Consider the following 11,186-nt stretch of genomic DNA (forward strand, 5'->3'; position numbering starts at 1 on the left):
GAGGACTCAGACAAACCTTTGAGCTCACAATGAAGGGCTTGTCTCTGAGGAGGAAGTCAGGGACAAAAATGAGTGTACTTTCCAGAAGTGAGCCATAAACTGAATCAAGACAAACGCTTCACCAGACACAAGGAAAAGAATGTATGTTTTCCCAGATCAGGGCTTTCACTGGTTGGCCAACCTGTTGCACTGGTAAAGCGGCATCCAACAGGCAACAGGCTCCGCCCACCACAGGGAGATAAAAAGAAAATGCCAAGCAAGCCTCACTGCCAGGTGTTCACATTCTTCTGTTAAACAGACCTGGCAGTGCGGACGTGCCGAATGTAATTTTCAAAGAATACAGATACACAATGAAGAAGCAATATTTTATTTATACTCAACAATATTAACTTTTTGATTTAAATGTGATTTTTGTCAAGGTTTCTTTGCGATTTGAAGGAGAAAAGTGGACTCTAGATTAATGGTAAAAGGTTACGTCCATGTTTTGTTTTAGGATGATATCATAGACCCATTCAACAAATTTATTACAGCATATATTATTACATAGAAATGGTTGTTTGAAAGTCTATTTCTGTTAATAATGATGATTTTCCACTAACAATTAAAACATAACGTTTAAAAGTAGATAATTACATCAGATGTATAAAAAAATATATATTTAAAACAAAATGTGAGCTAAATTGAGAAGTTTGTTATTTTCAAAAATTACAAATTAGACTTATTGGGACATAATTTATTGATTATGATTGTATTATCATGTAGAACATGAACTGATGCTTTCAGTCTGTTTCTCAGCTCAGTTCAGCAAGAGCCCAGATGAGGTGGCAACATTGGTAGTTCTAGAGTCTGGAGATCCACAGACATTTGAATAGAGAACCTTTTCCCACAGAAATGCAGATTTGCGGAGTGCATTACTAGCTCATAATTTTGTTATTAGGCTGTTGTATCTTCAGAGATCCAACAGTCTGTGTGAATGCTTTTTTGATGAATGTTCTACTTATCAGATGATAAGATGATGATGATGATGATGATGATGATGATGATGATGATGATGATGATGATGATGATGATGGCTGTTTATCATGTCCCTGATCTGTGTGTGTTTGGTTTTTGTGATAAACTATTTAAACCCAGAGCAGCAGGGTTTATACTGAAAACTGCCTGGGGGTGGATTTACTAAATATGTGATTTCTGAAGGAAATAGTTTGCGCGCAATTTTATTTAAGGGTATCATATTACGGTGTAATTCACCCTTTCTCAATCTATGCAACAACCAGGTTCGTTTTGCCAGCTTTGAGACCCGACTGTTAACCTCCTGAGAGTTTTACATTGAGAAATAACGACTAAAGTATAAAACAAGGCTTTAATGCCAAAAAGATCAAATGTTACAAATCATACAAACGGAACAGGTACAGAGCATTCACCGACCAGCGCATCTTAGGATGCAACCAAGTGAGGCAAAGATTGTGGCGCTAGGTCTGAATTGATCTTCTCTTTCTGCAGCCTCTCCACTGAGCGTTGACCTGCTTAATTTGTTTGTTTTTTTTTTTTTTTGTCATGTGTGACTGGTTACAGGCGCTCCATCAACTGGTGTATAGCAGATTTACCGAGCTGCACCTGAATGCACCGGAGAATTTCACACAAGTCACGTGACAGAAGTCATGTGACTGGAGTGTTTGTCGCGGCAGGCTGGTGTCTCGTTAAGTCAAAGTGAGCGCGGTGTGAGTTTTGGTAACTGTATCGCTGAAACATGACCGCTGGATTCATCCTTTTCACAGTGACAGTAGCGGGGTTTTGTGACGCTCTTCATGGCCTCTCACACACACACCTTCAGGTAATGTTTCACTTCGCTCTGTGTGACGTTTAGTCCGCCTGCTCTGTCTTCTCAGGAAGATTTGGTGTTTGGATCAGTATTTTACTGGAGCGCTGTTAACCTTATAGATGTAAAACGACCTGTTGTTGTGTAGCCTTCAACTGAGACGTTCTTGATGATTGTTCTTTAAAGTCATTCATGATTCATTGCTCTGCGGGTTCTTTAAACTGCTTCATGCTGTGTTTTCTAACATGTGCTGCTCATTTCACTGCTCCAGGCCACAAAGCCTGCAGGTTCATCAGATCCCAAGTTCACTGAGAAGTTCTTCACACAGACTTTGGATCATTTCAACTTTAACAGTATGGGCAACGGAACGTTCAGACAGCGATACCTGATCACAGGTACAGGCACTTTCCTGTAATGAATGTTATAAAGCGAACAGCAAATGATTAACATGAATTTGTTGTTCCCTGCTGTAGACCAGTACTGGAAGAAAGGCTGTGGTCCCATCTTCTTCTACACCGGAAATGAAGGCAACATCTGGGAGTTTGCTCTGAACTCTGGGTTCATCACAGAGCTGGCAGCTCAGCAGCAGGCACTGGTCATATTCGCTGAACATGTAAGAAAAAACTGTCAAAAAGAGCCGCCAGTGTGTTGGAGGCAGTCAAGCTGAGATTTGGTGGATCATGTGAGGAGGAAAAAGGGGAAGTAAATGTTTCAAGTTTGACTCGGTTCATCAACTGATCTCCATTTGTCACGAGTCAAACTGTGCAGGACAGTTTGGTTCACACACTTCAGCTGCAGCTAGAACAGTAAATTGTTTTCTTGCTTTTTAACATTTTATTCACATTGATTGTGGTTAGTTAAGACCATTATGTGATATTGTTTGTTCATTTAGCAGTGTGGGTTAGAAGGTTCTTAGTTTAAATTAACTATTACTTTGAGTACATTTATTCAGTGTGAACAAAGCCTCTTTTATCAGAAATATGAACAAAAGTCCTGGTGAAATAATTAGGATTATTTTTGCCATCATTTACAGTCTGTAGGATGATGAGAAGATATAAGGTCAATAGGTTTTCATAATAATCATTTGTTTATCTTTTTCTGTCCTACCATCACAAATGTAAACACAGATTCTGGATGCAGACAAGGCCGTGTGAGCAGTGTGCTGCTGATAGTCTGGAGCACTTCAGCTGTCAGATGTTTCTTTTTCTTATGTTTTTCTAAAAACTTTAGTTTATTTAATTGCACCATAAATATTAAACAGTGGGCATAAACCAGCTATCAAAATAAAATCATGCAGTCATGACAACAACAAAAGAGACATTCAGATATTAAAGACTAAAAACCAGCAAATAATGAAGAGCCTCAACAAAATAAATGAAATAATCCATCTTCTGAACCAAAATGTGTAAATGCTTTTAAACTGAGAAGTTTTCTTTTACGTATAACATTAAGGGGTTAGGTTTGTTTTTATCTATAACCAACATTAAGAATAAAATATTTTCAAATGAGGATCAAGTTAATAATCATAATTGTTAAATTCTTTTCTACACAACTCTGTCCATACATTACAATGTTGTTTGTTTATGATGGGAATAACAAATCCCACATTTAACTAATTACAAAACCCATTAACAACCTCAAAGCAAACAAATCAGTGTTCACAACTCTAAACTCAAAACAAACACAAAAAAGCAGTCAGCACTGTTCAAATCATATTTACTTCTGGTATCGGAATAAATCATTTTAAATATTTACTCCTGCCATATTCTGAGAATAATGTCTATGTTTGCATACGGTTTGGATTGCAGCGCTGAGTTTGATGCATGCAGCGGCTCTGATGGAGACTGCAGTCTGTGCTCCATCAGCAGCTCCAGCTGTTCACTGTTTGGTTCTCAGTCTGACAGTGTGAACAGGTCTTCTCACAATCAGTGATGATGACTGTGAAAGTGTTGCGGTGTGTCCCCGGATTCATTTAGAGCTTTTCAGCAACACTTGGTGTATTAAAAAAAAGGATGAATATGTAGAAACGTATGTCATGAGCACCGATGAGGATCTGTTGGGCCTGCTGCTCTTCTGAAGACCATAGAAACATTGTTGGAGTGAATGGCATCATAGACTCTTTTTAAGTAACAGAACATTTAAGCAAAAGCTCTATGGATTCTAACAGTAAATTGGTCATTATTTCTCTTAACTGGACAATGTTCCAAAACATTTGGCCAGATCAATAAAATCAGCCTTATTCCATTTACAAAACCAGTCCTGGATCTAAATCCTGTAAGATGGCAGATAATTAGAAAGGATTCTGGAATAGAGAAACTGCCATGTGTAATTATGACATGACTGCTGTACTGCCTGGCCTTTTGTTTCTGTCTGCTCTTTGTGAACTTGACCTTCCACACCTCAAACTAAACGTCGGATGAAAAACGTTTTATTTAAGACCTTTTTTAAGACGTGTTTTCAGTAAATGTGATCAAAGCTGTACATTTTTCCTTCAATCTCTGTTGCTGACGTAAGATTTTTTTTTTTAACTAATATGTATTTTTTTAAAAATAATATTTCTCTCATGCTCATTCTGTTGTCTTTTTCAGAGATATTACGGCCAATCTCTGCCGTTTGGGAAAGAGTCCTTCAACATCCCTGAGGTGAGTCTGCTGACGGTGGAGCAGGCCCTCGCTGACTACGCCGTCATGATCAGGGACCTCAAGGAGCAGCTGGCAGCCTCACACTGTCCTGTTATTGTGTTTGGTGGCAGGTGAGACCTACAGGACTGGTGGTGGTGGTGGTGGTGGGGTGTTCACCAGGTACTGCAGGTTGTCAGATAACATCTTCCCCTCTCACCCCTGTTGCTGCAGCTACGGTGGAATGTTGTCCGTCTACATGAGACTCAAGTATCCCAACATGGTGGCCGGCGCCCTGGCGGCCAGCGCCCCCATCCTGTCCACCGCTGGTCTCGGAGACGCTGCGCAGTTTTTCAGAGACGTTACAGCTGTGAGTCACCAACATGAGCTCTCTGTCAGGGGCAGACGACTTTATACGAAGAGTCTTTGCTCTGAACTATTGAGCAGCTTTGCTTGTGTGTGGCTGCAGTTTACTGCTGCAGTAAACTGTTAACAGTAACAGTTTACTGTTACTGTTTTATTATGCTACTAAGGTTTAATTCAGTTTAGCTATAAAACACCACAGATAATAATAAAACCTTATAGTAACAAATGCATGACCTCGTTTTTCAGTGTAACATCTGGACCCCTGGACAGTTCGGATTAATTTACTTCTGCTTGTGGAGGTGAAAGAAGGAAATCGTAGGAACCTGTTTAATTTAAATGACAAACCCGGGTCAAAAACAACACAGAGGTTCTTTACTTTATTCTTTACTTTAATACTACAAAGATTCAATTATTTCCTAAACGGGTTCTGTTTCAGAGGTTCTGATCCAAAAACAATAACTTATTGTTTTGTCTGAATTCAAAAGTGCAAAATTTCAGATCATCCAAGAATTAGTTTCTTCAAATAAAGATTTTAGGATTAATGTAGTAGAGTGTCTTTACTATTACCATGGAAACCTTTCTGATAGCAAGACTCCTCTGTTGTGTATTCTGTCTGAACAAAAAGGTCTCATGATTAGATTAGACTGACTGACACCAGCACTTTGAACTGTCTTGTTGCTGAGGATGTTCTAGATAAATAAAACCACCTTACATAACTGTAACTTACATAACTTATGTGAACTACATGTTCATAGTTTAATTTGTTAAACCTGATGTAATTCTTTTTCTTTTATTGAAGTTTTTATTTTAACAAAGATTCTTCTCCAGGAACTGAAAATTAGGATGTCAACCTGTGAGATGCTGAATGTGATTTTTATTTATTGATTTTTTTTTTTTTATGTTTTCCTTTACAGGATTTTGAGAACATCAGCCCTGAATGCAGAGATGCTGTGAGAGGAGCTTTCCGTCTGTTAAAACAATTAGCTGATCGCCAAGGTGATGAGCTCCGAAGTGAACAACTTTCTGAAAATCACAGAAAAATGTATAAAGTGAATTCTTCCCGTCCGCCCACACAATGAACAGTTTTATTTGTTACAAAACATGCCATTATTTAGAATAAAGACATGTTGTTCTGCTGGTGCCAGATTACAGTGGCATCCAGTCAGAATTTGCTCTCTGCAAGCCGCCGGCGTCTCCTCAGGACATCCAGCAGCTCTACGGCCTGCTGCGGAACGCCTTCACCATGATGGCCATGCTGGACTATCCCTACAGCACCAGCTTCATGGGCAACATGCCCGCCAACCCTGTCAAGGTCAGCTTCACAGGCACGACACATTGCTTATAGGAGGTATAAATATTTAATATTTATTATTGTGACGGCTGAAGAAGCCACTCTGGTATCTTTAGCTGCAGACATGGAATAACTGGAAGGCTTTTCTTTACAAAATGGATCTGGTTGGCAAAATGAAAGCATTCAAACATTTTTTTTTCTAGAATCCTCAAATAATTACAAGTTCATAGTTTAAATTTGTTAAACTTATGTTAAGACGCAAATGGCAACTAAGGACTTTTAGCTTCATTGTCATCTGAAAATGTTTCTGAAACTGAAGGGATTAACACATTATTCCACTACAACATATCTTAGAAACGCCAGTCTGGTTTTAAATGTGATCACAGCACAGAAACGATGAGCATTTAATCATATCCTTGGATGGAGAGACATTGTTACTAGATTTAATTGCAGCGTTCAATACTTTCGACTATGACATCCTTTTATTTTGATTGTAGCACTGTTTTGGTGTTAAGGGTACAGTGTTAGATTTCTTCTCATCATATTTGGAAAAACAAGTTTTTTTGTTCATCTCCATCACTGTTCTTCTGTGGCAGCACATCTAAACTATGGGGTCCCTTAAGGTTCAATCTTAGGCCGTATTTTGTTTATGTTCATAGAATACTTGCTGCCTTTTGGGCTCACTTTTAAGAAAGTGAGTTCACTTTCACTGCTTTCACTGCTTTGCAGACAACATACAAATATACCTACTCCGAAAGAAATGGCATGATAAAGATGGTTCCCTTCAGTCTTTGACAGATTGCTTAGCAGAAGTTAGATTATGGGTGAACCAATTTTTTTTAACTTGATTCAAAATATAACTCGAGTTCTATTGTTTATACAAAAGAACAATATTAACCTTATATGTTTTTATCTGTGGTTTTATGAATACTGTACAGTACTTTGGTTCAGCTAATAGTTGTTTTTAAAGTGATTTATAAATAAATTGACATTGGTTTCAGTTTTGATGTGTTTTATGGATGCTGAAAGCTTTTGTGAAGAGAATCAGTCTCACAGATTTGCAGCAAATCTATCTATGTAGTTTGTGTCTTATTTCTGGAATAATCAGTGAGTTGGAACATCTGATGTTGGCATCATGTTTAGTTTATGCTGAACTGGTGTGAAACTGATTTATCTTTTTTCTATTTTCCTTCAGGTGGCCTGTGGAACCATGCTGAGAGGATTGGATCTGCTGGCTAACCTCCGAGACACTGCAGGTCCAGTAACACAAATCAGCTGCTGATTGGACAGTTGTTTGAGCAAAGATTTCCCCTGAAACCAGTGCTTATGCGTGAAAGGATGCATCACCATGTCCAAGGCACCTGAGATGTAGTTACTGTGTGCAGACACTAGAGGGTGGTGGTCAGCTTTATGGTCAGTACAGTGCACCTTGTGGAAAAAGGGAGCAGACAGTGACGGTGCCTCTGATTGTCTGTAAACATTCTCGTAACGGTTCTGAAACAATTTGGAGCAAAAAGAAAACGAGTGAACACAGAGGTGAGGAAGTCATGTCTGTTCAGTAACCAATGCCTTCCAACCTGCAGGGATCGTGTACAACTCCACCGGGTTGCTGACCTGTTTTGACCTCTACAGTCTCTATGTGCAGTGTGCTGACCCGACTGGATGTGGACTGGGTTTGGACAGCCTGGCCTGGGACTACCAGGTACACCAGAACCCTGGGGCTGATGGGAAATATTAGGAGATGTGGTACCAACGGCTTTACTTCCATGTTGGCTAGACGTGTCAATGGTGTGAATGGATTCAGTAACTGTTGAGTTTATTTAAATAACCACAACAAATCTCATCTCAGGGCATTTAAAAAAATGGGAATAAAGTGTATCTACAGAAGTATATCTGATAGATAATTCATACCCATCACAAACAGATGTGCAGTTGTTCACATAAAGTTTTATTCCAGAGCTAAATGACTGTTTATCTGTTGGGTTGCACCGATGCGTCGTTTCTGATTTCCTCGATGATTGGCCGATAGATGAGAAGCCAATCTTATCCAGAAATCTTATCAACCACAAAGGTCTGAAAATCAGCCACTGTCCCCTTTAGCTCTGCCGGTAGAGGGCTGACTGACTGACTGACTGACCGACCAGGACGCATTTGTATATGTGGAGATAAGTCACCTCACTGCAACTTGATCAGCAACTTTGTTGCAATATTTAGCGACTCTTCTGGCAAAAACAAATTGGTATCAACCAAATTCAGAATCAATAGGTCAGACTTTTTAAAGATCAGTGATCGGCCAGAAAACTGCAATCAGTGCAGCCCTAATGATCTGTATGAGCTGGGATGCTGAAATTTTAGCATAAAAGTCACTTTGCAGTGTGGAAACAGATTTAAAGAAATAAACCTAAATAAACTGGATGTCTGTAAAAGTAAAAGAGCACCACCAGCTCACAGCTGCTCCAACTTTGAGAATCTGCTCCTGTGACACTTGATAAATCTCACTGCTTGATCGTCTTGCTTGTGTTCCCTGTCAGGCCTGCACAGAGGTGGAGCTGTGCTTTGAGAGTAACAATCTGACAGACATGTTTCCTCCGATGGCCTTCACTGAGAAGGACCGAGAGGCCTACTGCTCCAAGCGCTGGGCTGTGGCTCCTCGGCCAGGCTGGCTCCAAATCCAGTTCTGGGGGGACGGTAAGTCTCAGATACCCTGGAACCCCCTCAGCCGCTCCTCCTCTGGTCTCAGAGGAGCCTGTATTCTCCACTACATGGTAGTGTGCATGTGTTCTCCACTGACTGGAGAAAACATGCACACTACCATTTGAGTTATGCAGCTCTGTCTAGAGACTAAAAGCTCTAATCTTGTTCACAAAATCAATAAAGTCAAAATTTCTTTTCTTTTTCTTTCCAACATTTGGTTTTGAAAGCTTTTAGGTGCAGTTAGTCCTCCATCTTCTAATGCTGCTAATGCCCAAACGCAAAATATGGAAAGAAAAATAATTTATATTTATTTTCTTGCCTTTATTTACTAGGTTTATGCAAAATTAATTCAGTGGTTCCTTATGTTAAATTAGATTAATTTTCCATAAATGCTACTGCGCAGGTTCTGATTTTAATTGGCAATGGTGGAAAATTTTGTCAAGTAATATATTTTGATTTCATTAATCTGATGTTGAATACATTGCCTGATAAAAATTTTCCACCACAATCCCATCTTTTGTTTAGAAAATATGCAATATTTTTATCCTAATCCCCATCAAATTTGATTTAATCTCCACAGTTTAAGATTTTCTGCAGCAGGGCTGTTGGAATTGGAAAAGTTTTCTTGTCAGAAACTTTTCCAATTCCAACTTGAGGAGCAACTTGATAAATTTGACTGGCAGCCAATCAGAAAGATGAGCATGGCAAAAACTTTTTCCTGAATTTATCCTCTGGTACAGTAAAGGCTATTTCTGTCTTCTATCTCCATATTCAATAACTAATATTTTATACTAATGACAGAAAAAACATGTTACATTTATAAAAAGGTAAGAATTTATTTCATTTTTTAACCCTCTTGTGGTCTGACCAGTGTGCGCTTTTACAAGATTTTGTTTTTTGTGTGGTTTTGGAAACTGACAGTCTGATGGAACAGCCCCTGTCTCCCCACTGAGCTTCACACTAAGACTACAGGAGGGTTTATTTTATTACAAAATGTCCTTCCTTTTTCCTATTGTCTTTCTGAGGCCCCAGGTTGTCACCCACAGCCCAAACTTTGTAAAACCCTGTTCTAATGATCTTTTGTGTTCAGCCCTCTCCACTGCAAGCAACATCATTTTCTCCAACGGGGATCTGGACCCATGGGCCAATGGAGGGGTGAGTGCGACTCAGGCAGGAAATTTTCAGTGAAGTCTCACATCAAAGTTAATCATCTCTCCGATGTTCAGGTGCGCAAGTCGTTGAGTTCATCGCTGGTAGCGCTAAACATTTCTGGAGGAGCTCATCACCTGGACCTGAGGTACCACATACTCCTCAATTTGTTCTTTGTCGTTGAAATGTTCAACAGGAAAACAAAATGTTTGTGTTCTCTTGCAGAGGATCTAATGATTCTGATCCAGCTTCAGTCATCAGAGTCAGAAAGGCTGAAGCAGAGCTCATTGCACAGTGGGTGAAGATGGAAAGGAATAGACTAACAGCAGCATATACACAGCTGTAGGGTTAATCTGATCTGCTGTTTTAAAAGAATCCAACAGAATACAAAAGAGCACATTTTAACTATCCCGTCTTGTATTTTTCCCTCAGCATTTGAATCAAATAAATCAAATAAATGGTAAATTGAAGTTAACTTCTTGTCTGATTCTATAGATTTTCAGCTGCTTCCATCCACTGATACTTAAAGATGGTACAGATTTACTGTACTGAGAAGATACAGTAAAGAACAATGAAGACAGTCATGGCATTATAGTAACTAAACGGGTGTTTATCCTACAGACAGATGGACATTATCTGACATCTTTTTTGTCTGAAATTATCTTGTTTGCCGTTTTATTAAAATGTTTCCCTCCAGCCAAAGCCTTGCAGTGAAGTCTCGCTAATAAAGATAAGACTGAGAAAGAAACTAGATTGTCCATAAAGCTTTTGTTGAATAAATACCTCCCCCCCCCCATCTACTACTGTATTTATTCAACTATAACATATGCTAATATAAAATGTGCTGATATGACCTCAAGTCTTCAATGGTATTCTTACTGGGGATGTGAACAATGAATCCACTTGCAATTAATTAATGATTTATTAGATTCAAATTAGTTCCAATCGATCCTTAGATCTTTCTTTAGTGTTTGGCTGCCATCCAGAAGAGGGCGCTGCTAGTCAACCTGAAACTCAGCCAGTTGATATAGGTATAAAGATGGAGGGGTAATTCCAGTATGGTAAAGGCATGGAAAATGTACGTTACGTGGTTGTGTAACGTACATTTTCCATGCCTTTACCATACCATATTCTTCCTCGTTGTTTTACTAACAAGGAGGAATGATTCCCAAAGTGTGTCAGAACAGAAGCCATTTCAAGATGGCGCACAGCAGATATGTACATGTGTTAGCTCCTGTAGTTTTACCTT

General features: G+C 39.2%; 1 protein-coding gene across 1 annotated transcript; it reads left to right on the forward strand.

Moving 5' to 3' along the window:
- Nucleotides 1–1,632: 1,632 nt before the first annotated feature.
- dpp7 (dipeptidyl-peptidase 7) lies at nt 1,633–10,412 on the forward strand. Its single transcript, XM_081611218.1, has 13 exons — nt 1,633–1,834; nt 2,091–2,214; nt 2,293–2,432; nt 4,408–4,571; nt 4,672–4,807; nt 5,718–5,799; nt 5,949–6,115; nt 7,290–7,344; nt 7,672–7,796; nt 8,626–8,782; nt 9,879–9,943; nt 10,015–10,085; nt 10,163–10,412. The coding sequence occupies exons 1-13, from the start codon at nt 1,751–1,753 to the stop codon at nt 10,281–10,283; spliced, it is 1,491 nt and encodes a 496-aa protein (XP_081467344.1). The 5' UTR covers nt 1,633–1,750; the 3' UTR covers nt 10,284–10,412.
- Nucleotides 10,413–11,186: the final 774 nt, after the last annotated feature.

Source organism: Poecilia reticulata, chromosome 9 (assembly GCF_904066995.2).
Source record: "Poecilia reticulata chromosome 9, P_reticulata-male-v2, whole genome shotgun sequence".
Lineage (NCBI taxonomy): Eukaryota > Metazoa > Chordata > Actinopteri > Cyprinodontiformes > Poeciliidae > Poecilia > Poecilia reticulata.

Bases quoted from the DNA above. Each gene is read 5' to 3' on its own strand.
- dpp7 (XM_081611218.1), top strand. From the start codon at position 1,751: ATGACCGCTGGATTCATCCTTTTCACAGTGACAGTAGCGGGGTTTTGT. The intron at 5,800-5,948 runs GTGATGAGCTCC...TGCTGGTGCCAG, and splicing joins ACAATTAGCTGATCGCCAAG to ATTACAGTGGCATCCAGTCA. The intron at 10,086-10,162 runs GTACCACATACT...GTTCTCTTGCAG, and splicing joins GCTCATCACCTGGACCTGAG to AGGATCTAATGATTCTGATC.